The 21653-nt window shown below is 50.5% G+C and overlaps 1 protein-coding gene across 2 annotated transcripts in view; it reads left to right on the plus strand.

The window, feature by feature from the left end:
- CAPRIN1 (cell cycle associated protein 1) overlaps positions 1–21653 on the plus strand; it is a 48794-nt gene that overhangs the window by 17560 nt on the left and 9581 nt on the right. The window contains exons 8-17 of one of the 2 annotated variants that reach the window (XM_077287014.1): positions 5585–5637; positions 12679–12762; positions 13960–14118; positions 14198–14315; positions 14427–14479; positions 14861–14971; positions 15054–15203; positions 15299–15446; positions 15548–15742; positions 16176–16279. In XM_077287014.1, coding sequence (XP_077143129.1) covers positions 5585–5637; positions 12679–12762; positions 13960–14118; positions 14198–14315; positions 14427–14479; positions 14861–14971; positions 15054–15203; positions 15299–15446; positions 15548–15742; positions 16176–16279 — 1175 coding nt within the window. The remainder of the gene's footprint in view (positions 1–5584; positions 5638–12678; positions 12763–13959; positions 14119–14197; positions 14316–14426; positions 14480–14860; positions 14972–15053; positions 15204–15298; positions 15447–15547; positions 15743–16175; positions 16280–21653) is intronic. The other variant, XM_077287015.1, reaches the window with a different exon arrangement.

Below are 21653 nucleotides of genomic sequence, written 5' to 3' on the forward strand. Positions count from 1 at the left end.
CTCATGCCCCCCCCCCCTAGTGATCTCCTCTGCCTTTTTCGGAGTCAGTCGCCCGCACAGCAGGCATCATTATTGTTCCTCTATTTCAAACCGGTCGCACGCGCTATTTTCCCTTTTTCCTCTACAACCAGCTTTTTGACGCCCGGCTGACCACGCCCCCTTGCGGCCTTGTTCCGCCCTGCTTTCCCGCGGAAACGCTTTTCACAGAGTCCAGCGCTCTCGGGGGCGTTCTTCTCCCCCCTCGACGCTTGTACACGCCCACCTACGTCGCGTGGTTCCCGCGCTCCACAGGCCGACTTCCTCTTCCTGCCAGCGTCTCCTGCGCATCGCGTGGGACACAAGGATCTCTGGGGGACACAGATTCCTGCGGCTGCCGCTGTCACTGTTTTTTCGGTAGACTGGGCGCTACTGCTCTCTCGGACTCTACCCTTCCCGGCAGTACTTCTCTGCACCTGCACAAGTTAATACCTCTACCTATGTCCGACCCCACTCCAGGCTATTCCACTACGGTCGTCCACTACGCCTGCGCTCACTGTAAGAAAAAGTGGGCCTCAGGTCAGCCTTCTCCTTTCTGCCCGTCCTGCGTTCCTTCCATCATGTCCATCCCTCAGGAAGCTCCTAGGTCTCGTGATGAGTGCACCCCACCTCCCCCGGAGTGGGCTGTTGCAATGTCTCAATCAGTGTCAGACCTGACTAAGGTGTCTCAGTCCCTGGTCCAGGCACTTGAACGTATCCCTCTTCTATCTAATGCCACCAGTGCCACGAACGCCTCGCACGGCGATTCGATCGCACCTGTCCAAGACCCTCACAGAGGCAGACTTGACAAAGGAGACAGAAAAAGGACTCTATCTAGATCCTCTTCCAGTTCCCCGGACCACACCGGGATACCCCTATCTGCCCGTTCCCCCTCCCCGCAGGCGGACCTCGGGTCTGACGTAACCTCTGTCGGAATCTGACTCGGATGCAGATCAGACTTCCGGTGCTCAGGATATGGTCGATAGCCTTATTTCGGCTATTATGCAGACGCTTGTTCTTAAGGAGGACGAGGCAAGCTCTCAGGACATCACCGTTGCTTTTAAACGGATTAAACGTCCCTCTAGGGTGTTTCCTAATCACAAGGAGTTTGACAACACTACCTCTTGACACTGGAAAAATCCTGGTAAGCGTTTCCCTGGCAGGAAACGGCTAGACGTCTTATACCCTTTCCACTCTGACCTTGTCAGCAAATGGTCCAAGTCTCCTAAGGTCGACCCGCCGGTGTCCAGACTATCTTCTCAGACGGTTTTGTCTATTCCGGACGCGGCTTCTCTTAAAGACCCCACGGACAGACAGATCGAGGCATTAGCCAAATCGGCGTTTGAGGCTTCTGGAGCCTCTCTCTGTCCTAGTTTCGCTTCTTCATGGGTAGCGAAAGCTGTGTCAGCCTGGGCCAAAACCCCTGTGCAGAGGCATTTTGGCCTCGGCTCCTGCCGAGGAACTGTCTGATTTAGCGGACCAGATTTCTCTGGCGGGTAAATATCTCATGAATGCCTCCCTTGATGCGGCAGCCTGCTCAGCTAGGGCTAACAGTAACATTGTGGCCATTCGCCGGGTACTATGGCTTAAAGCGTGGAACGCAGATCCTGCTTCAAAAAAATCCCTCACTGGTCTGCCCTTCCAGGGTTCTAGATTCTTCGGCATGCAGCTGGATCAAATGATCTTGGACGCTACGGGTGGTAAGAGTACCTCCCTACCCCAGTCCAAGCCTAAACGTGCCTTCAACAGGAGAGGCCCCCAGTCCTTTCGGTCCTTTACCTCCTCTGGAAACCCCAATCAGGACCGCTCTTCCTCACAGGGAGACCGGAGGAAGCCTTCTTTCAGGCCTCACCCGTGCTGGAGAGGTAAGAGCCACCCCTCAAAGCCATCTGGATCTCGGGGCCACAGGTTTGCTAATAAATGACGGGTCGCCCCCACCTGGAAATCCTTCCAGGGTGGGATGCCGACTTCTTCTGTTCTCGGAAGTTTGGCTATCTGTAGTCGACGATGCCTGGGTCAGGGAGATCGTCACTTCAGGCTACAAGATAGAATTTTCTTCGCCCCCAGGAAGACGTTTCCTGCGCTCTCGTCCTCCCAAACAGTCCTCCCATCTCTCAGGGCTTCTCCAGGCCGTCGATTCACTCCTCGCCTCAAGAGTCGTAGTTCCAGTTCCTTATCACGAGCGGTTTTCAGGTTTTTACTCGAACCTGTTCATGGTCCCAAAGAAGGACGGCTCTCTCCGTCTAATTTTGGATCTCAAGCGGTTAAACCGCCATCTCAGGATTCGACACTTCAGGATGGAATCACTACGCTCGGTGGTCGTGCCCATGGAACCAGGAGAGTTTCTGTGTTCCGTGGACATTCGGGATGCATACCTCCACGTTCCGATTTGCGTACAGCATCAGTGGTTTCTTCGGTTCGCGATCCAAGAACATCATTACCAGTTCACGGCTCTTCCCTTCGGGCTGGCGTCTGCTCCCAGGGTCTTTACGAAGGTCATGGCAGCGGTCATGGCCATTCTACGTTCAAAGGGGATTCTGGTAATTTCATACCTCGACGACCTCTTGATCAAGGGTTTGTCCCGTCAGGATTGCAGCCAGAGCCTCCAGCTTACTCTGGACACTCTCATTCGCCTCGGTTGGATAATCAACTACCAGAAGTCATCCTTGATTCCAACCCAACGTTTGGAATTCCTGGGCATGGAATTCGACACCTCTCAGGCTCAGGTCTTCCTTCCCAAGGAGAAGTTCCTTTCTCTTCGTCGGGGTGTCAGAGCACTAAAGGGCCCGAACCCTCCGTCCCTCCGCCTCGCCATGAGGGTTCTGGGGAAAATGGTCGCTTCTATGGAAGCGGTCCCCTATGCTCAGTTCCAACTGCCTTCTAACTGCCTGGGACAGGAATCCGCTTTCCCTGGACTGCCCGTTTCCCCTCTCTTCCAAGGTGAAACAGTCCCTCTCTTGGTGGACGCTGTCCACCTCCATTCTGCGCAAGAGGTCTTTTCTCCCTCCCCGCTGGCAGGTTATCGCCACCGACGCCAGTCTCCAGGGTTGGGGAGCGGTCTTTCTCCATCTCACGGCCCAGGGCCGCTGGACTGTTCAAGAGGCACGTCTTCCGATCAACCTCTTGGAAATCAGAGCCATCTTCCTAGCCCTCGTCCGCTGGCAGTCCCTCCTCTCGGGAAAGCCGGTCCGCGTTCAGTCGGACAACGCCACAGCCGTGGCCTACATAAACCATCAGGGAGGGACTTGCAGCAGTCAAGTCATGACGGAAGTGGCAAAGATTCTGCGTTGGACGGAGAGCCACGTTCCCGCTCTCTCAGCCGTCCACATCCCAGGGGTGGACAATTGGGAAGCCAACTTTCTAAGTCGCCAAGGCATCGTGGCGGGCGAGTGGTCTCTCCTTCCCTCAATCTTCAGCCAAGATCTCGGGATCCGATGGCTGTCGGATGCGACGCTCTCGTGATCTCATGGGCCCAGTTCCAGATGCCCTATCTGTTCCCACCCCTCCCCTTGATCCCGAGAATCGTCAAAAAGATCAAGTCGGAAGGGGTCCCCGTGCTCTTGGTAGCTCCAGATTGGCCTCGCAGGGCCTGGTACGCGGAACTGGTGAACATGCTATCGGACGTTCCATGGAGGCTACCGGATTTACCGGACCTTCTTTCGCAGGGGCTTCTCTTCCACCCGAATTCTCGGTCTCTGAATTTAATGGTATGGCCGTTGAGGCTGCGGTCCTGAAGGACGCGGGCTTTTCTCACAGCGTCATCCAGACTATGATAAGGGCGAGAAAACCGGCTTCCTCGCTTATCTACCACAGATGTTGGAAGGCCTTTTCCCGATGGTGCGAGGTCAACAGTCTGTTTCCTATGACCTTTTCCCTTCCATCCCTTCTCAGTTTTCTTCAAGCTGGTCTCGATTCGGGACTTTCCCTTAGCACCTTGAAGGGTCAGATTTCTGCTCTATCCATCCTTTTTCAAAGAGACATAGCCTCCCTTCCTCAGGTGAGGACCTTTATTCAGGGGGTCTCGCATATAGCTCTCCCTTATCATCCTCCTGTCGAGCCTTGGGATCTCAACCTCGTGTTAGACTCTCTCCAGCGTGTGCCTTTTGAACCTATTCAGGACATTTCCTTCTAGCTTCTATCTTGGAAGGTAGCCTTCTTGGTCGCCATCACCTCGATTAGGAGAGTCTCTGAACTGGCAACGTTGTCCTATCTCTTCCCCTTTGTAGTCCTGCACCAGAACAAGGTGATTCTTCGACCGGTTCCTTCCTTCTTACCGAAGGTAGTCTCAGCCTTTCACATCAATGAGGACATTGTCCTCCCTTCCTTGTGCCCTTCCCCGGTTTATCCCTTGGAGAAATCTCTTCACAAGTTGGATGTGGTCAGGGCTATCCGGATCTATCTTGCCAGAACTGCTTCCTTTCGTCAGGCCGATTCTCTGTTCATCGTCTCGGAAGGTTGTCGAAAGGGGCTCCCCGCCTCCAAGTCCACAGTTGCTCGTTGGATCCGTTCGGCGGTTCTGGAGGCATACCGTGTTCAAGACAAGCGGCCTCCTTCGGGGGTGATGGCTCACTCTACCCGGGCCGTGGGAGCTTCCTGGGCAGTTCGTCACCAAGCTTCGGCCTCGCAGGTTTGCAAGGCCGCAACATGGTCATCCATTCACACCTTTGTAAAATTCTACAAGGTGCATACTCAGGTTTCTGCGGATGCGAGCCTGGGTAGGAAGATACTGCAGGCGGCGGTTTCTCACCGGCCGACCTAACTCCTCTTTTTCTGCGGAATATCCCTCCCTGGGGACTGCTTTTGGACGTCCCATGGTTACCTGTGTCCCCCAATGAAGCGAGAAAGAAAGAGGGATTTTTGGTTGTTACCGTAAAATCTCTTTCTTGGAGCCTTCATTGGGGGACACAGCACCCTCCCTTTAAGTTGTACCGTGTTGGCTAACGTGCCGTTGTTGTGGGTTGGTACATAGGTTGAGTTTGATATTACTTGTTCCTACTATTGCTTTTGCACCAACTGAGTTGCCTGGTGCCTGTCGGAGGGTGTATACTGCCGGGGAGGAGTTACTCCTTCTTTATTTGCATAGTGTCAGCCTCCTAGCGACAGCAGCATACACCCATGGTTACCTGTGTCCCCCAATGAAGGCTCCAAGAAAGAGATATTACGGTAAGAACCAAAAATCCCTCTTTTCCTTGGATGATACGTTTTAGAAAGTGGTGACGTATCATTGGTGTGCCGTCACTTTATTAGGGTCGATATCCGCTGGAGTCCCCCCGAAAATAAAGCTGATGTAGCTCTGCATCCATCTCGCTGTATATTCCTACACGGCGGCCATGCAGTCAGTTCCAAGAGCCCCGTTGACCACTGAGTAACACCCATTGTTGGCGATCTGTCCCCACTTTGGAGGATGAGAATACCCCTGTAATATAACGGCATCGCCACATTGTTTTTTTTCTCAACAGTATCACAAAATTGCTGCAAAATAGCCAAAAATTGAAAAGTTAAAACAGCTTTGTGTTTAGTCGTATTTTTCTCCTAATGTGTTTTTTTTTTTCTTTTTCATTCTGCCTAGAACCAGAACCTGTGGAGGAATATGCTGAGCCCACTGAAGTCGAGTCCACCGAGGTAAGGGCTTTTCCACGGAGATTCTCGGACTGACTTGTGCTGATGCCGGTAGCAAATAAAAAGTGCATCCAGAACGGTCAGCGCTGCAGAAAGAAGGAGTCTGGAGTCACAGCCGATTGGGGAGAAAAATTGCCAGACTGTCTAAAACTATAGCTGTCAGATAATGGCAGCTCTTACTTACATCCACCCTTTACACACTAGTGATAGCATTTGTGCTGACATGAAAATGCTTCCCAGGATGATGGCTCCTACAGATCAGGTGGGGGAGGTGAATTTTAAGGGTATGTGCACATGTTGCGGATTTCGCAGAATCCGCAGGTAAAATTGACCTGCTTTACCTGCGGGTTTTCCACGGATTTCACCTGTTTTTTCACACCTGCAGAATCCTATAATGGATTAAGTATAAAACGCTGCGGAATCTGCACAAAGAATTGACATGCTACGGAAAATAATCAGCAACGTTTCCATGCAGAATTTTCCGCAGCATGTGCACAGCGAATTTTGATTTCCATAGGTTAACATGGTACTGTACAACGCATGGAAAACTGCTGCGAATCCGCAGCGTCAAAACCACTGCGGATCCGCAGCAAAATCCGCAATGTGGGCACATAGCCTTATCCTGCTGGAGATATTGCCTCTGTGGTTTCAAGGTTTCATTAAATGAAACCACCTTAAAAGGGTTGGTCTGATCGCTGGTGATCCAACTGCTCAGACCACGAGAAACCGGGTCCCAGAGTCCCCCATTTAAATGGACGTGCCGGTTCAGTGACTTTAGATGACGGAGTGCAGCTCAGATTTCTTTATCGCTTCATTGGGGGACACAGATAACCGTGGGTGTATGCTGCTGCTGCTAGGAGGCTGACACTATGCAAAAAAGGAAAAGAACAATAGCTCCTCCCCGGCAGTATACACCCACCGACAGGCACTGAGCACCTCAGTTTGTGCTTAGTGTCTGTAGGAGGCGGACCTGGATCTCCCAGATCCACAGCTAATCATTTTTTGCTTTCGCAGGTTTGTTGTGTTTTTACTAAGTATTTATTTTGTTTTCCAGATTCAGCTTTTAGGGAATCAGGGTGTTAATTCACTCTGCCTTCCCATTATTAGCGGCTGAGCGAGCAGTGTGGTGTCACCCACATCGCAACACTCAGGCCTGCTGGCAGGACATTTCTCCCCTGTGCCTTCATTGGTGCCTCAGGGTGAGTTTGGTGGCCGGTCCTAGCCGAATTTCCTCCTCACCCCTCTCCTCGGACAGGGCTGAGAGGGAGACGGTAGTCACCAGCGGTGACCCCCCCCCCCCTCCCTTTTTCCCTAAAGGTACCGTCACACTCAGCGACACTGCGGCGATATAGACAACGAGCCGACCTAAACTAGATCGCTGGAGCGTCGCTGTTTAGGTCGCTGTAGAGACATCAAACACAGCAGCTCCAGAACGATGCAGGAGCGATCCAGTGACGTAACGGCGACTCACTTCTCCTTCTCGCTGGTTGTTAGCTCCATGTCAAACAGCCGGAGTGTACCGACTGGCTAGAAGGAGACGCTGCGACGCCCCCTATGTTCATTGCTGGCGTCGTTGCTTTTGATGTCAAACATGACGATACACGCCGACCTGGCGACGAAGTAAAGTTCTGGACTTCTAGCTCCGACCAGCGATGGCACAGTGGGATCCAGATCGCTGCTGCGTGTCAAACACAACGAGATCGCTATCCAGGACGCTGCAACGTCACGGATTGTTGTCGTTCTCTTTGCAAAGTTGCTGAGTGTGACGGTACCTTAAGGGGGTTGATGCCGTCTCCTGGAAAAGGGTTCTTCTCTCCAGCTTCCCTGCCTTCCCTTGGGCCCCTGGACGACCCTCATACAGCTCTGAAGATCAAGGTAATGAAGATATATCCGGGGGAAGGGGATTGTTGTTTGTATTACACGCTGGCTTCCTTCCCTCCCCTGGATCCGTGAGCGCTGCCCTGCCGTCTATTCCATGCGTTGTCCATTCAGCGCCGCGGCTCCCCTTTTTTACTTTCAATTTCCCTCAGTTCGGGCCGGTCGGCCATGCCTCCTAATTGCCCTCCCTTTCTTGGCACCCAGTGATATTTTAATACAGCTCACACGCCCCCTTCTGCCGCTGGACCTATCAGGGGTTTCTCCCTTCTCGGTCATTTGCTGTGCGCTTAACCACCCTTCCCCCCCCCCCCCCCCCCCCCCCTTCCCCACGAGGCCTCTATTCCTCCATCCTGGATTCATTCATCCATTCCTATCCGGACGCTACTCCACTCGGGGGGCACAGATACTGGCTCAGCTGCAGCTCTTTCCTTCCTGTACGGTTGGCTTTCATCCGTACCCTAGCAACCCTCCCCTGCAGTATATCCTACTCCGGAGGCAGCGCTGCAGTAGTTTAGACTTAACACAGGCACAGCTTTCCAACCCTTTTTTTCTTAGTATAAGCTCACAGCTTATATATGTCCAACTCTATTGGGGCTTCTGTTTCCAAACCCACCATCATTCATTACGCTTGCTCACGCTGCAAGAAAAAGTGGTCAGCAGGTCAGTCGTCACCCTTCTGCCAATCCTGCAGTCCGCCTACCATGTCTGCTCCGCAGGAAGCTTCCGTACCTCGGGATGAGTGCACTCCCCCTCCCCCAGAGTGGGCAGTTGCTATGTCCCAGTCAGTCTCTGACTTGACTTCACTGAAGTATCCCAATCTCTGGTCCAGGCGCTTGAACGACTTCCGCATCTAGCTACAGCCACCAGTGCTCCGACCGTCTGTCATGGCGAGTCGCACGCACCTGTTATTGACCCTCAGAAGAGCGCTCCGGCCGGCAGTTCTAGAAAGAGGTCCCTGTCTGGCTCCTCTTCCAGCTCTCTGGGTCCCTCAGCAGTTCCCAAGCTGCTCACCTCTTCCCAATTCCACTCTTCGGAGGAGGACCTTGGGTCAGACATAGATTCCCAGTCCGGGTCTGACTCTGAATCAGACCAGACGTCTGGTATACAGGCTATTGTGGATAGTCTCATCTTGGCTATCTCCCAAACTCTTAAGCTTAAACAGGACGAGGTTCCCTCACAGGATCCTTCTGTCTCCTTCAAACGGGTCAAGCGTCCTTCTCGCTCCTTTCCCAATCACAAGAAATTTAAGTCTACCCTGTCTAAGCACTGGGAACATCCTGAGAAGCGCTTCCCAGGTAGAAAACACCTGGACGTATTATACCCGTTTAGTGCTGACCTTCTTGCCAAATGGGCAGAATCTCCAAAGGTGGACCCGCCGGTTTCCCGTCTTTCATCCAAGACGATCCTGTCCTTACCTGACGGTGCGTCGCTTAAAGACGCTACGGACAGACAGATTGAGACTCTAGCCAAATCAGCTTTCGAGGCATCAGGAGCTTCCCTCTGCCCCAGTTTCGCCTCCACCTGGGTGGCAAAGGCCATTTCCGCCTGGGCTAAGATTCTTCGGCGAGGCATTTTGGCTTCGGCTTCCCCACAGGAACTGGCTGATTTGGCGGACCAGATTGGCCACGCGGGCAAATATGTTTTGGCTGCCTCCTTGGATGCAGCGGCCTGTTCCGCAAGGGCAAGTATCAACATCATTGCTATACGCCGCATTCTTTGGCTCAAAGCATGGAGCGCAGATAAAACTTCTAAGAAGTCTCTCACCAACCTAGCCTTTCAGGGTTCCAGACTCTTTGGCTTTCGCTTAGACTAGATCATTTCTGATGGCACGGGAGGAAAAAGTACTTCCCTCCCTCAGTCTAGACCGAAACGCTTCTTCAATAAAAAGGGCCCTAGGCCTTTTAGGCACTTTTGTCAATTTCGGACCTCTGACTCCTCTTCCCAGCAGGAGCAACCTTCCGCTTCAGGAGAGCGGAGGAGACCCTCTTACAAGCCTGCCCCCAGATGGAGAACTAAGAGCCAACCTTTCAGGTCCTCTGGCTCCCGTTCCGATAGATTTCGTTCCAAGTGACGGGTCGCCCCCACCTGAGATGACTTCCAGGGTGGGAGGCAGACTTCTTTCCTTCCGGGACGCCTGGCTGTCTGTAGTCAGCGACGCCTGGGTCAGAGAGGTAGTTACCTTCCGTTACAAGATCGAATTTTCTTCCCTTCCGGAAAATCGTTTCTTCCTCTCTCGTCCACCAAGGCAACCCTCTCAACTGCCCGGGTTTCTTCAGGCCATCTCTTCCCTGGTCACAGCTGGCGTAGTCGTTCCTGTCCCTTCAAACGAGCCTTTTTCGGGGTTCTACTCGAACCATTCAAGCCGTTCCCTTTGCCCAATTCCACACACGTCCCCTCCAACTGTTTCTTCTCTCCACTTGGAACAGATCCACGACCTCACTGGACCGCCCCGTTCGTCTGCCTCGGCAGGTTCGGCAGTCACTGACCTGGTGGACCCTGTCTTCATCGCTCCTCAGAGGGAGGTCTTTCCTTCCGCTTCAGTGGCAGGTCATCACCACAGATGCCAGCCTGTTCAATTGGGGAGCGGTGTTCCGACATCTCACAGCGCAGGGTCGCTGGACCCACCAGGAGGCTCTTCTTCCTATCAACTTACTGGAGATCAGAGCAATCTTCCTTGCCCTACTCCACTGGCAATCACTCCTGGCCGGTCGTCCCGTCCGCATCCAGTCGGACAACGCCACGGCCGTGGCATACTTAAACCACCAGGGCGGGACGCGCGGCAGTCAGGTATTGGCAGAGGCAGCAAGGATACTTCATTGGGTGGAACGTCACATTCCGGTCATTTCAGCTGTCCACATTCCGGGCGTCGAAAATTGGGCAGCCGACTTCCTCAGCCACCAGGGCCTGGCGGCGTGCGAGTGGTCTCTCCATCCCTCAGTATTCGACCAGATTTGTCTTCGTTGGGGCACCCCAGACGTCGACCTTATGGCGTCTCGGATGAACCACAAGGTTCCTCAGTTTGTCGCCAGATCCCGGGACCCTCTGGCCATCTGCCACGACGCCCTGGTAATCCCATGGTCGCTGTTTCTGATTCCTTACCTGTTTCCCCCACTTCCCTTGATCCCAAGGGTAGTAAAAAAGATAAAGTTAGAGGGGATTCCGGTTCATACTCATAGCTCCACACTGGCCAAGGCGCCCCTGGTACGCGGAGCTGGTCAACATGCTCGCGGATACCCCTTGGAGACTCCCAGACCGCTCAGATCTTCTCTCACAGGGCCCACACTTCCAGTTCTCAGTCCCTGCATTTAACGGCATGGCTGTTGAGGCCGCGGTTCTGAGGGAGTCTGGTTTTTCTCATCAGGTCATACAGACCATGATCAGAGCCAGGAAGCCAGCTTCTTCTCGCATTTACCACAGGTACTGGAAGGCTTTCTTCCGCTGGTGCGAGACACACGACATGTCGGGTCTCGACTCGGGTTTGTCCCTCAGTACCCTAAAGGGTCAAGTTTCCGCCTTGTCCATTCTTTTCCAAAGGGACTTGGCTTCCGTCTCTCAAGTGAAGACTTTTCTGAAAGGAGTTGCTCATCTTGCTCGTCCTTTTCGTCCTCCGCTGGAACATTGGGACCTCAATTTTGGTTCTCAGTGCCCTTCAGACCGTTCCTTTTGAACCGCTTCAGGACGTCTCTTTTTCCTTTCTTTCCTGGAAGGTGGCCTTCCTCATTGCCATCACTTCAATTAGAAGAGTTTCCGAGTTGGCAGCATTATCCTGCCGCTCCCCCTTCCTGATTCTTCATCAGGACAAGGTCGTTCTAAGACCTGTCCCCGAATTTCTTCCCAAGGTGGTTTCCACTTTCCACAGCAATGAGGATATCATTCTTCCTTCTTTTTGCCCTTCTCCTGTTCACCCCTTGGAAAGGTCTCTTCACAAGCTTGATGTTGTCAGGGCCGTTCGGATCTATCTTTCTAGAACTGCCCATTTTCGCATATCCGACTCTCTGTTTGTCATTGCTGAGGGTCGCCGGAAAGGCCTTCAAGCGTCCAAATCCATTATTTCTCTCTGGATTCGTTCTGCTATAACGGAATCCTACCGTGCTCGAGAGACACAGCCCCCTCCTGGGGTACGGGCCCACTCCACCAGAGCTGTCGGTGCTTCCTGGGCTGTTCGTCACCAGGCCTCCGCTTTGCAGGTTTGCAAGGCTGCCACCTGGTCGTCTTTACATACGTTCACGAGGTTCTACAGGGTTCATACCCAGACCTCGTCAGATGCAGGTTTTGGTAGGAAGGTACTGCAGGCGGAGGTTGCACACTGGCCGAACTGAGTCCTTTTCTCGCTTCCTTTCTACCCACCCTTTTCCGGGACTGCTTTTGGAAGTCTCACGGTTATGTGTCCCCCAATGAAGCGATAAAGATAGAGGGATTTTTGGTACTCACCGTAAAATCTCTTTCTTGGAGCCTTCATTGGGGGACACAGCACCCTCCCTGGTTATTTGTTCTTGGTATCGTGTTTGGGCCTACAAGTCCTGATTGAGTTGGTGTGTTCTCAGTTATTGTTGTTTCTCCTACTGCTTTTTTCACCAACTGAGGTGCTCAGTGACTGTCGGTGGGTGTATACTGCCGGGGAGGGGCTATTGTTTTTTTCCTTTTTTGCATAGTGTCAGCCTCCTAGCAGCAGCAGCATACACCCACGGTTATCTGTGTCCCCCAATGAAGGCTCCAAGAAAGAGATTTAACGGTGAGTACCAAAAATCCCTCTCTTTTTTTTTTTTTTGTCTTACGGCAGCATGAGGATGAGATTTTACAAAAATGCTGCTACTGTAAAATACTGTGGTTTTCCTGCATGCAGTTCTGGGGTGGAACATTTGCGCCGTCCCCATACAGGCATGATCATATACAGAAAATCTCATGACTCCTGTAAGGTTTTCCTTTGTTTTCATCTTGTGAATTAAACAGTGGCGTAAAGTTATCAGTCACTTGTGTTCGGTGAAAGTTCTTCTATCCTTGGAACGGTGGGCGAGGGCTTGTCTGATGCTTTTTTGTTACTATTTTCTGGGTGGTTTTAGACTTTCAGATTCCTGCTTTTGTCTTTTTTTTTTTAAGCCTCCTGTCCACAGACAGACGATTTATGTAGTTTGCTTGTGGAGCCATCTTGCTTTTTTTATCCTACAGTTTGTGAACAGACAGTTCATGGCAGAAAGCCAGTTCAGCAGCGAGAAGGAACAAGTTGATGACTGGACAGTAGAAACTGTAGAAGTAAGTGCGGCTCATTCCCACCCTTCAAAAAGCGTAACCATCAAAGCTTTCAAAAGTAGTTAGTACATTTTATTTCTTTAGTTTTTCCCCTCTTCTTTATATTTTTTTTTATGCATTTCGCACATTATTAACCCCTACACCAACTCCCAATTTTTCCAGTTTTAGCATTTACGTTTGAATGACACCATTGAATTTACCACATTGTGTACTGGAAAGCAGGCAAAAAATGTCGGTGTGGTGAAATTGCAAAAAAAAAGTGCAATTCCACATTTGTGTTTTGTTTTTTTTTAAATATTTACCATGTTAACTATATAGTAAAACTGACCTGCCATTGTGATTCTCCAGGTCATTACAAGTTCATAGATATCAAACATGTGTAGGTTCTTTTTTATTTACCGTAAGTGGTGAAGAAAAATTCCAAAGTTTGTAAGGGGGGAAAAAAGGCGACATTTTCCAGGATCTGTAGCATTTACATTTTTTTTTGATCTGGGACTGTGTGAGGACTTATTTTTTGTGCACCAAGCTGACATTTTTATTGATACCATCTTGGAGTAGATACATTGTTTTTATCGCATTTCATTGCAATGTTGCGGCAACCAAAAAAATGGAATTCTGGCGCTTTTTTTTGTCATTATGCCATTTGTCATTTTCAATGGGACAAAAGGGAAGTGATTTGAACTTATGTTTTTTTTTTTTTTTAAACAATTTTTTTTTTTTTACTGGCTTCAATAGTTCCCTGAAGAGATATGAAGCTGCGACATAAATGCTTATGTCCACGGGTCAGCGTTCACAGGAGACTCACAATGACGGGCACGGGGCTCATCTGCAAACCCCCGGCTGTCATGACTCATTGGCGCCACGCGATCACGTGATGGGCTCAGATCAGCTGTCATGTGCTGGGAAAGATGCAGGCTCAGCGCCAGAGCAGCATCAAAGGCTTTGGGACAACCTACCTATATGTCATGGGCCGTAAAGGGATTTAAAATACAACTTGCTGTATTTTCACAAATGCGCAGGCACCTTATAAGCTGGATTCCTGAGTTTACACGACTTGCTGCACATTAACGCGGCAGGCTTAATTTATGGTAAATGGGTGTTACCTTTTTGGGGGGGAGACTTTACTAGACTGATCAGCTTTGTTTTTGCAGTAAAAAAAAATAAAATAATAAAATTTGTCCTTTTTTTTAATTTTTAAAGGTTGTGAACTCACTCCAGCAACAGCAGGCTGCATCCCCTCCGAATCCCGAGACCCTTCCGCTAAATGCTATCCCTCAAGTTCAGCCTGATCCCATTGTCCGAAGGCAAAGGGTTCAGGACCTGATGGCCCAAATGCAAGGTCCATACAATTTCATGCAGGTTAGTAAAAAGACCCCCTCTCCCTCCACCTTCCCACACATCACCTATATTGGACTCTTGCATCCTCCTGTCTTCATAGGACTCTATGTTGGACTTTGACAACCAACCGATTGACCCGGCCATTGTGTCTGCACAACCCATGAATCCAGCTCAGAGCCTGGATCTGCCACAGATGGTTTGTCAGCCAGGTATTACAGGTCAATACTTCTTAAATTTATCTAAGAACATTCAATTTGTCCGGGGACATAAGAAATGTACTAGAGCGGACTGGAGTGTAACTAAACTTTTTTTTTTCTTTCTTATTCTAGTTCACCCTGAGACCAGACTATCCCAGCCCAGCCAAGTCCCAGATAGCACACAGGTGAGATACACTGAATAGTGTTAAAGTGCACCTTCTATAGAAAATATTATGGTACAGGGCATTAATACGTAGCGCTGCAGAGTCTCCTCCTAAATAGCAGCGCAGACCGGAATCAGTCCGTCCTTTTCTGTGCACAAGGAGAATCATCCTGGCTGACTCCTGTAGTGCAACCGAGAGGTCCGTGCTGCCATTTAAAATAATCTGCAGGTCGCCCTCCTGAAAAATGCCCACAAACCAGTGTAATGGACACGAGCACGGCCAACACAGGTCCCTCATCCCTCCACGGAGGGACGACAGTATTTATATGCTTCGTTTTGTTGGCAAAGGAGTTCTTTAAAACTGTCTATTAATTTGAACATCCTCTTTGCTTCTTTTTGGGAGGTCCCAATGGTATCTTCCACTAGTGAAGGCTACGCCGCTTCTGCACAGATGTACCAAACGTCTCATCCCACGGAACAGAGGTCCCCAAAAGATGCAATGGAGCAAATTCAGGTAGCATCCACCCATTGTAGATCATCCAAATGCCTCCCACCCTTCCAGGATCAGTCTCTGTATGGGCATGTCTTGCTTGCAGGCATCGCTATCCTTAAGTGCAGATCCAACACAGACTTCCTCGTCGCTTCCTGCTGCTTCCCAACCTCAGGTGTTTCAGACCGGGTCCAACAAGCCGCTGCACAGCAGTGGTATCAATGTGAATGCTGCTCCATTCCAGTCCATGCAGACTGTAAGTCATTATGATGGGAGGGGATGGATGGCTTTGATTGTTCCTTACGCTTCTTCATCCAAAAGTCTACAATGTGTTTTTTTCTAATCTTTTAGGTATTTAATATGAATGCTCCTGTCCCTCCTGTGAATGAGGCAGAAACGCTTAAACAGAACCAGTACCAAGCTGGTTACAATCCATCTTTCCCTGGCCAGCCGCATCAAGTGGAACAACCTGATCTTCAACAAGAGCAGCTACAAACAGGTAACGGCTCAGGTGACTGGAAATGTAAAGCTGTATGCACACAGAGTTGCAGGTTATAAGGCAGACAGTGATGCTCATTGCTTTTCCTCCGCCTGTTGTAGTGGTAAACCCTTACCATGCCGCATCGGACCAGTCTCACCAAGCCTCTGCTGGGCATCAGCAGGCACAACAGCAAAACGCCGGATTTCCTCGCAACACCCAACCCTTCTACAACAACCGAGGGATGCCCCGGGGCGGACAGCGTGGCAGCAGAGGCTTGATGAATGGCTACAGAGGGCCATCTAATGGTTTCAGAGGTATGTATAGAAACAACCTCCCATCATTTCAGATGTGCATTGATCCTCGGATGATGCTATGGTGCATTCGATATCAAGAAATGTCAGACCAAGACCAATGCAGCTGCTTCTCTAAGCTGGACTAAAATGCTGTGGATTTTATCTGTGGCTTTTTGCATGTAAAATCCGCCGCAGAACACACCAGCAGGCAAAGCAGATGAGACTTTGCAGATTTCGTTCACATGCTCAGAAATTTTCTGCTTTTAATTGCAAAACCTGCAGCATTGTGCGGATTTTCACCACCACTTTTATCGCAGCAGGGTGATAGCTTCGGTGAATGCATGTGTGGGGTTTGCTTTCTCTACTCTCTGGAGCCTCAGGGCAGGATTCACACACAGAATTGTGCCTGTGTCTTGTAGATTTGCATTTAATCTTGCGGCTTTCACACCAACAGGAGGTTATGATGGCTACCGCCCTGCCTTCTCCAACACTCCAAACAGCGGTTATTCACAGCCACAGTTCACTTCTCCCCGGGATTATACCAACAACTATCAGCGGGTAAGTGCTGACTCCTAAGTATATATGTCTGATGAGGAGACCTGCGGCCAACACGGTCCGTACCCGTACTGCGACACATGGATGTATGACTCCAGCCTGCATATTTATCTTGTACTTCAAATTTTTCATTTATACGTCATTCTCACATTTTAACAGCATGTTCACATGTAGCAGATCTGGTGCAGCTTATTTGCAGCAGAACTTTCCAAGAGTTAATTCCATATAAAGAATTGACATCTTGTAAATGTTAAAAATCCACATCATTTGTCGGTTTCGGTGCAGAAATATTCTCCATAGCTGATGCTATTACCCTGTTAGTTTTTCTACACAGATTTCTATACACCTTTTAAAATGCAACATTTCAAGTCTGGTATCACACAAGCATTAGAACGTCTACTTTTCCTAGTAGGAACAGGGTGATGGATAAGTCACATGGACACAAATGACTCCTCAAGATCACTATTGACTATAATGGGATTTGTTGGGTTTCCGTTAGGTGTCCGGCTATTACGTGAAAGTAAATTGCAGAATTTCACTGATTTTATTTATTTTTTTTTTCCAAAAATAAAGTAAAACTAAAAAGAATCCCTTCTTCTAGAGAGAGTGCGATTCGATCCGCAAAACCCCATTGTCACGGATCCCTTCTCCGTGGTGTCACTTATTCGTCACGTGCCTGCTCTCACACGTGACTTGGGGTTGTGCCTGCAAGGATTAATCTATCTCCCACTCTCAGTCCAGCATTCAACCTTTGTCCTATGCTGTAACAGGAGCATAAATCACACACCGACCCAGGCCACACACCCGCTCATACACGCTGCCACCCAGGGCCGTATTTAGAGTTTCTGCTGCCCTAGGCACTTTTAGTGCTGCCTCCACCTTTGGTGAGTGTGACACTATTGGCAGTGACTTTGGCAAGAATCACTGCTGTGGAAGTCGCCTTTTGCAGCAGATCCGGCAGTTTTTCTGCATGTGCCGCGTAACGGATCACTTACGGCAACACTGCGTTCGGCCTCATTCATTCCCTATGGGATTTGCGGCAGTTGCCTTGATCTGGCAAATGCGGTACCATACCCCCCAACTTTTGAAGAAGGGAAGGCGGTATAAAGTGTGTGGCGCGCGTAGTGCGCCGTGGCAAATTTTAGGCCACGCCTCTGACCACACCCATTTCACAACTAATCACACCCATATCCACGTCCCAACCACAGCCATTTAGCACTGCTGATTACACTGTTTTATATACAATAATTATAAACAAAAAAAAATATGGCCACAGACAGTGCTCCATACTGTATAATGGCCACACATGATGCTCAATACTGTATAATGGCCACACATGATGCTCAATACTGTATAATGGCCACACATGATGCTCAATACTGTATAATGGCCACACATGATGCTCAATACTGTATAATGGCCACACATGATGCTCCATAGTGTATAATGGCCACACATGATGCTCCATAATGTATAATGGCCACACAGTGCTCCATACTGTATAATGATCCCACATGATGCTCAATACTGTATAACGGCCACACATGATGCTCCATACTGTATAATGGCCACACACAGTTCTCCATACTGTATAATGATCCCACATGATGCTCAATACTGTATAATGACCCCCCCTCCTGTATGCATGGCTCATATTCCCCCTCCTGTATGCATGGCTCATATTCCCCCCCCCCCCCCTGTATGCATGGCTCATATTTCACCCCCCCCCCTGTATGCATGGCTCATATTCCCCCTCCTGTATGCATGGCTCATATTCCCCCCCCCCCCCCCCCCGAATGCATGGCTCATATTTCACCCCCCCTTTATGCATGGCTCATATTCCCCCCACTGTATGCATGGCTCATATTCCCCCCCCCCCCCCCCCCCTGTATGCATGGCTCATCTCTCCTCCACCCCCCCGTATGCATGGCTCATCTCTCCTCCACCCCCCCTTCCCCCTGTATGCATGGCTCATCTCTCCTCCCCGCTCCCCTTGCTCCCATCTTGCATGGCGCGGCTTAACGTCCTCCATCATCCCCTGTCCCCCCGTCCCTCATACTTACCTGTTACTCACCGCGCGGCTGCGCCTACATCCCTCTGGCTCTGTCCCGACTCCCGGCGCAGCACCTTCTTCCTGCGTGAGCGGTCATATGATACCGCTCATTAAGGTCATGAATATGCGCATATTCATGACCTTAATGAGCGGTACCACGTGACCTCTCATTCAGAAGCGCTGCAGAAGCCAAGACCAGGCATCGCTGGAGCAGGGTTAGTATCGTCTTCAAGGAGGGTGGGCGGGCGGCCAGGGGTTAGGGGCGGTCGGTCGGGAGGTGACCCAGGACTTAAAAAAAAACAAACAAACAAAAAAAAACCTTGCTCAGATGCCGCCCCCTGCATTGTCCCCGCCCTAGGCACGTGCCCTCTAGTGCCTAGTGGCAAATACGGCCCTGGGTGGGAGGCGGCGGGCGGGCGGCCAGGGGGGGGCACGAGGGGCGGTCGGTCGGGAGGTGACCCAGTACTTAAAAAAAAAAAACCTTGCTCAGGTGCCGCCCCTTGCATTGTCCCAGCCCTAGGCACGTGCCCTCAAGTGCCTAGTGGCAAATACGACCCTGGTGGGTGACAGTGGCCCTTTAATCAAATCAAGTGGCCCCCTGACCCTCCTCCTATAAACCAGTTCAAAGGGGGAGAATCCAGCAGACGCCTGGGGTACCTCTCTGTAGGCAAACAGATGAGGGAGGTACCGCTCCCAGTCTCTCCCTTCAGTCTCCACCAGCATTTTGAGCATTTAATGTTTTAATGTTCCATTAAAATACTCGCAGAGTCCGTTGGTTTGGGGATGATAGGCGCTGGCCACAAAATGCTGTACTTGTATTCTTTCACAGAGGCTTTCCATCAGATCAGACATGAACTGGGTTCCCTGATCTGTCCACATTTCCCTGTGGAAACCCACACGAGAGAACACAGTAAAGCATCTGCCACTTTGTCTGCTCGGATGGAGGACAGTGCCACAGCTTCCGGGTATCGTGTAGCATAGTCCACCACTGTGAGGATGTACTTTTTGCCAGAGCTGCTAGGGATTGCAAGTGGCCCTATGATATCCACAGCCACTCTCTGGAAAGGTTCATCGATCACAGGCAGTGGTATCAATGGAGCTTTCTGTATATTCCCGGACTTCCCAACTCTCTGACAAACTACACATGATCGTCAGTAATTGGCAATATCTGTCCCCATCTTGGGCCAATAGAAGTTATGTCAGGCGAGCTTTAGGCCATGTGCACACGTTCAGTATTTTTCGCGTTTTTTCGCTATAAAAACGTGATAAAAACGCGAAAAAAACGCTAACATATGCCTCCCATTATTTTCAGTGTATTCCGCATTTTTTGTGCAAATGTAGCCTTTTTTTCCGCGAAAAAATCGCATTGCGGAAAATAAAGCAACATGTTCATTAAAATGCGGAATTGCAGGGGATTCCGCACACCTGGAAGTGCATTGATCTGCTTATTTCCGCACGGGGCTGTGCACACCATGCGGGAAGTAAGCAGATTATGTGCGGTTGGTACCCAGGGTGGAGGAGAGGAGACTCTCCTCCACGGACTGGGCACCATATAATTGGTCCAAAAAAAAGAATTAAAATAAAAAATAGTCCTATACTCACCTTCGATGTCTTCCCGCCTCTCCGCTGCATGCTGCCGCTTCGGTTTCTATAGCTGGTGTGCGGTGAAGGACCTACGATGACGTCACGGTCTTGTGATTGGTCGAGACCGGTCATGTGACCGCTCACGTGACCGCGACGTCATGGAAGGTCCTGAACCACACCGACATCTATAGGAACGGACGCCTGCAGGTGAGTATAACCATTTTTTTTATTTTTTTTATTATTTTTAAACATTCTATCTTTTACTATAGATGCTGCATAGGCAGCATCTGTAGTAAAAAGATGGTCACACTTGTCAAACGCTGTTTGACAAGTGTGACCAACCTGTCAGTCAGTTTTCCAAGCGATGCTACAGATCGCTTGGAAAACTTTAGCATTCTGCAAGCTAATTACGCTTGCAGAATGCTAAAAAAACGCAAAAAAAAACCGCAAAAAAAAAAAAATGCGGATTTCTTGCAGAAAATTTCCGGTTTTCTTCAGGAAATTTCTGCAAGAAATCCGGACGTGTGCACATACCCTTAGTCTTTTGTATTCCAAGGTGTCCGGCCAAAGAAATTTCATGGGCAATCCTCAATAATTGTTCCCTAAATGGGAACGATGAGCCGCCGTTCATGGTCCCAAGATTTTGTAGTATCCGTGGGTATAGTCTCTGTATACAGTCTGCCCTGGTCCCAGTATACTCTCTCCTTGTCAGAAGCAGCAGGGGGTCGGTCTGCGAGACATCTGAGCTCCTCCAGACTGACATCTGTCTGCAGGGCCTCCTGGAAGCTCTGACGGTCAGCCTGCAGGCCCTGGCCTAGTGTGACTGCCAGTCCCTGGTCTGAAGCTGAGTTTTCAGTGTCTGTTATCAGGGACCTTGGTGGGTCTGCCATGTATGGAGGCTCCGGGACCACAGTATGGGCCTCCTGTCCTGGCAGTTCTGTCTGAGACTCATCCTCTAATCTCTGGGCCTGAGTCTGAGCCGCAGCCTGACTCCGGGTCACAGCTGCCACATAATTACAGTCCTGTGCATTGGGACATTTTCCCTCCTCGCACGGGATCTCAGGTGGGTCTCTTTCTTCCACCTTCTCTGCATCATTTACTTGCAAGGGAGGAACATAGTGGGTCACCATCCTCCCCAGGTCCGTGCCTAGCAACACATTGGTGGGAATAGCCTCTGATACTCCCACTTCTCTCCGTCCTCTCCCTGCTCCCCAGTCCAGGTACACACGGGCCATGGGCACGACAGGGCTGACCCCTCCAATCCCGGTTATAGACATAGTCTTTCCTGGTATGATATCGGCAGGGGTTATCATGGCTGGACGCACCAGGGTCACCTCTGCCCTGTGTCTCTAAGACCAATGGTGACTTTATTGCCAACAGTGACAGATTGGCAGTTCTCATTTGCCCTCGCATCAGAGCCGGCTACAAAGAGGACAGACGGTGGGGGCACAGACGGCTTTGTGGTGGTAGTTGGGCATTTCTCCCTATCAGGGCAGACAGCGCTAACATGTCCCACTTTATTGCAGGAGAAGCACCGGCGTGCATCGCCTAGAGAATGTCTATTCCCCGGGGCCCCATAGAAGGTGGGCTTGGACAGCGCTGGTGATCGGCCGGCAGAGGGAGAAGGGTCCCCGTTTGGCTTACCTCCCCTCCAGCTGAATCCCGATGGCTTCCGCACCTCAGGCATCCTGTTAGCCACATAGCAGTCCGCAATCCTTGCAGCCTGATCCGCAGTTTGTG

The sequence above is a fragment of the Ranitomeya variabilis genome, chromosome 2 (genome assembly GCF_051348905.1).
Source record: "Ranitomeya variabilis isolate aRanVar5 chromosome 2, aRanVar5.hap1, whole genome shotgun sequence".
NCBI classification, from domain to species: Eukaryota; Metazoa; Chordata; class Amphibia; order Anura; family Dendrobatidae; genus Ranitomeya; species Ranitomeya variabilis.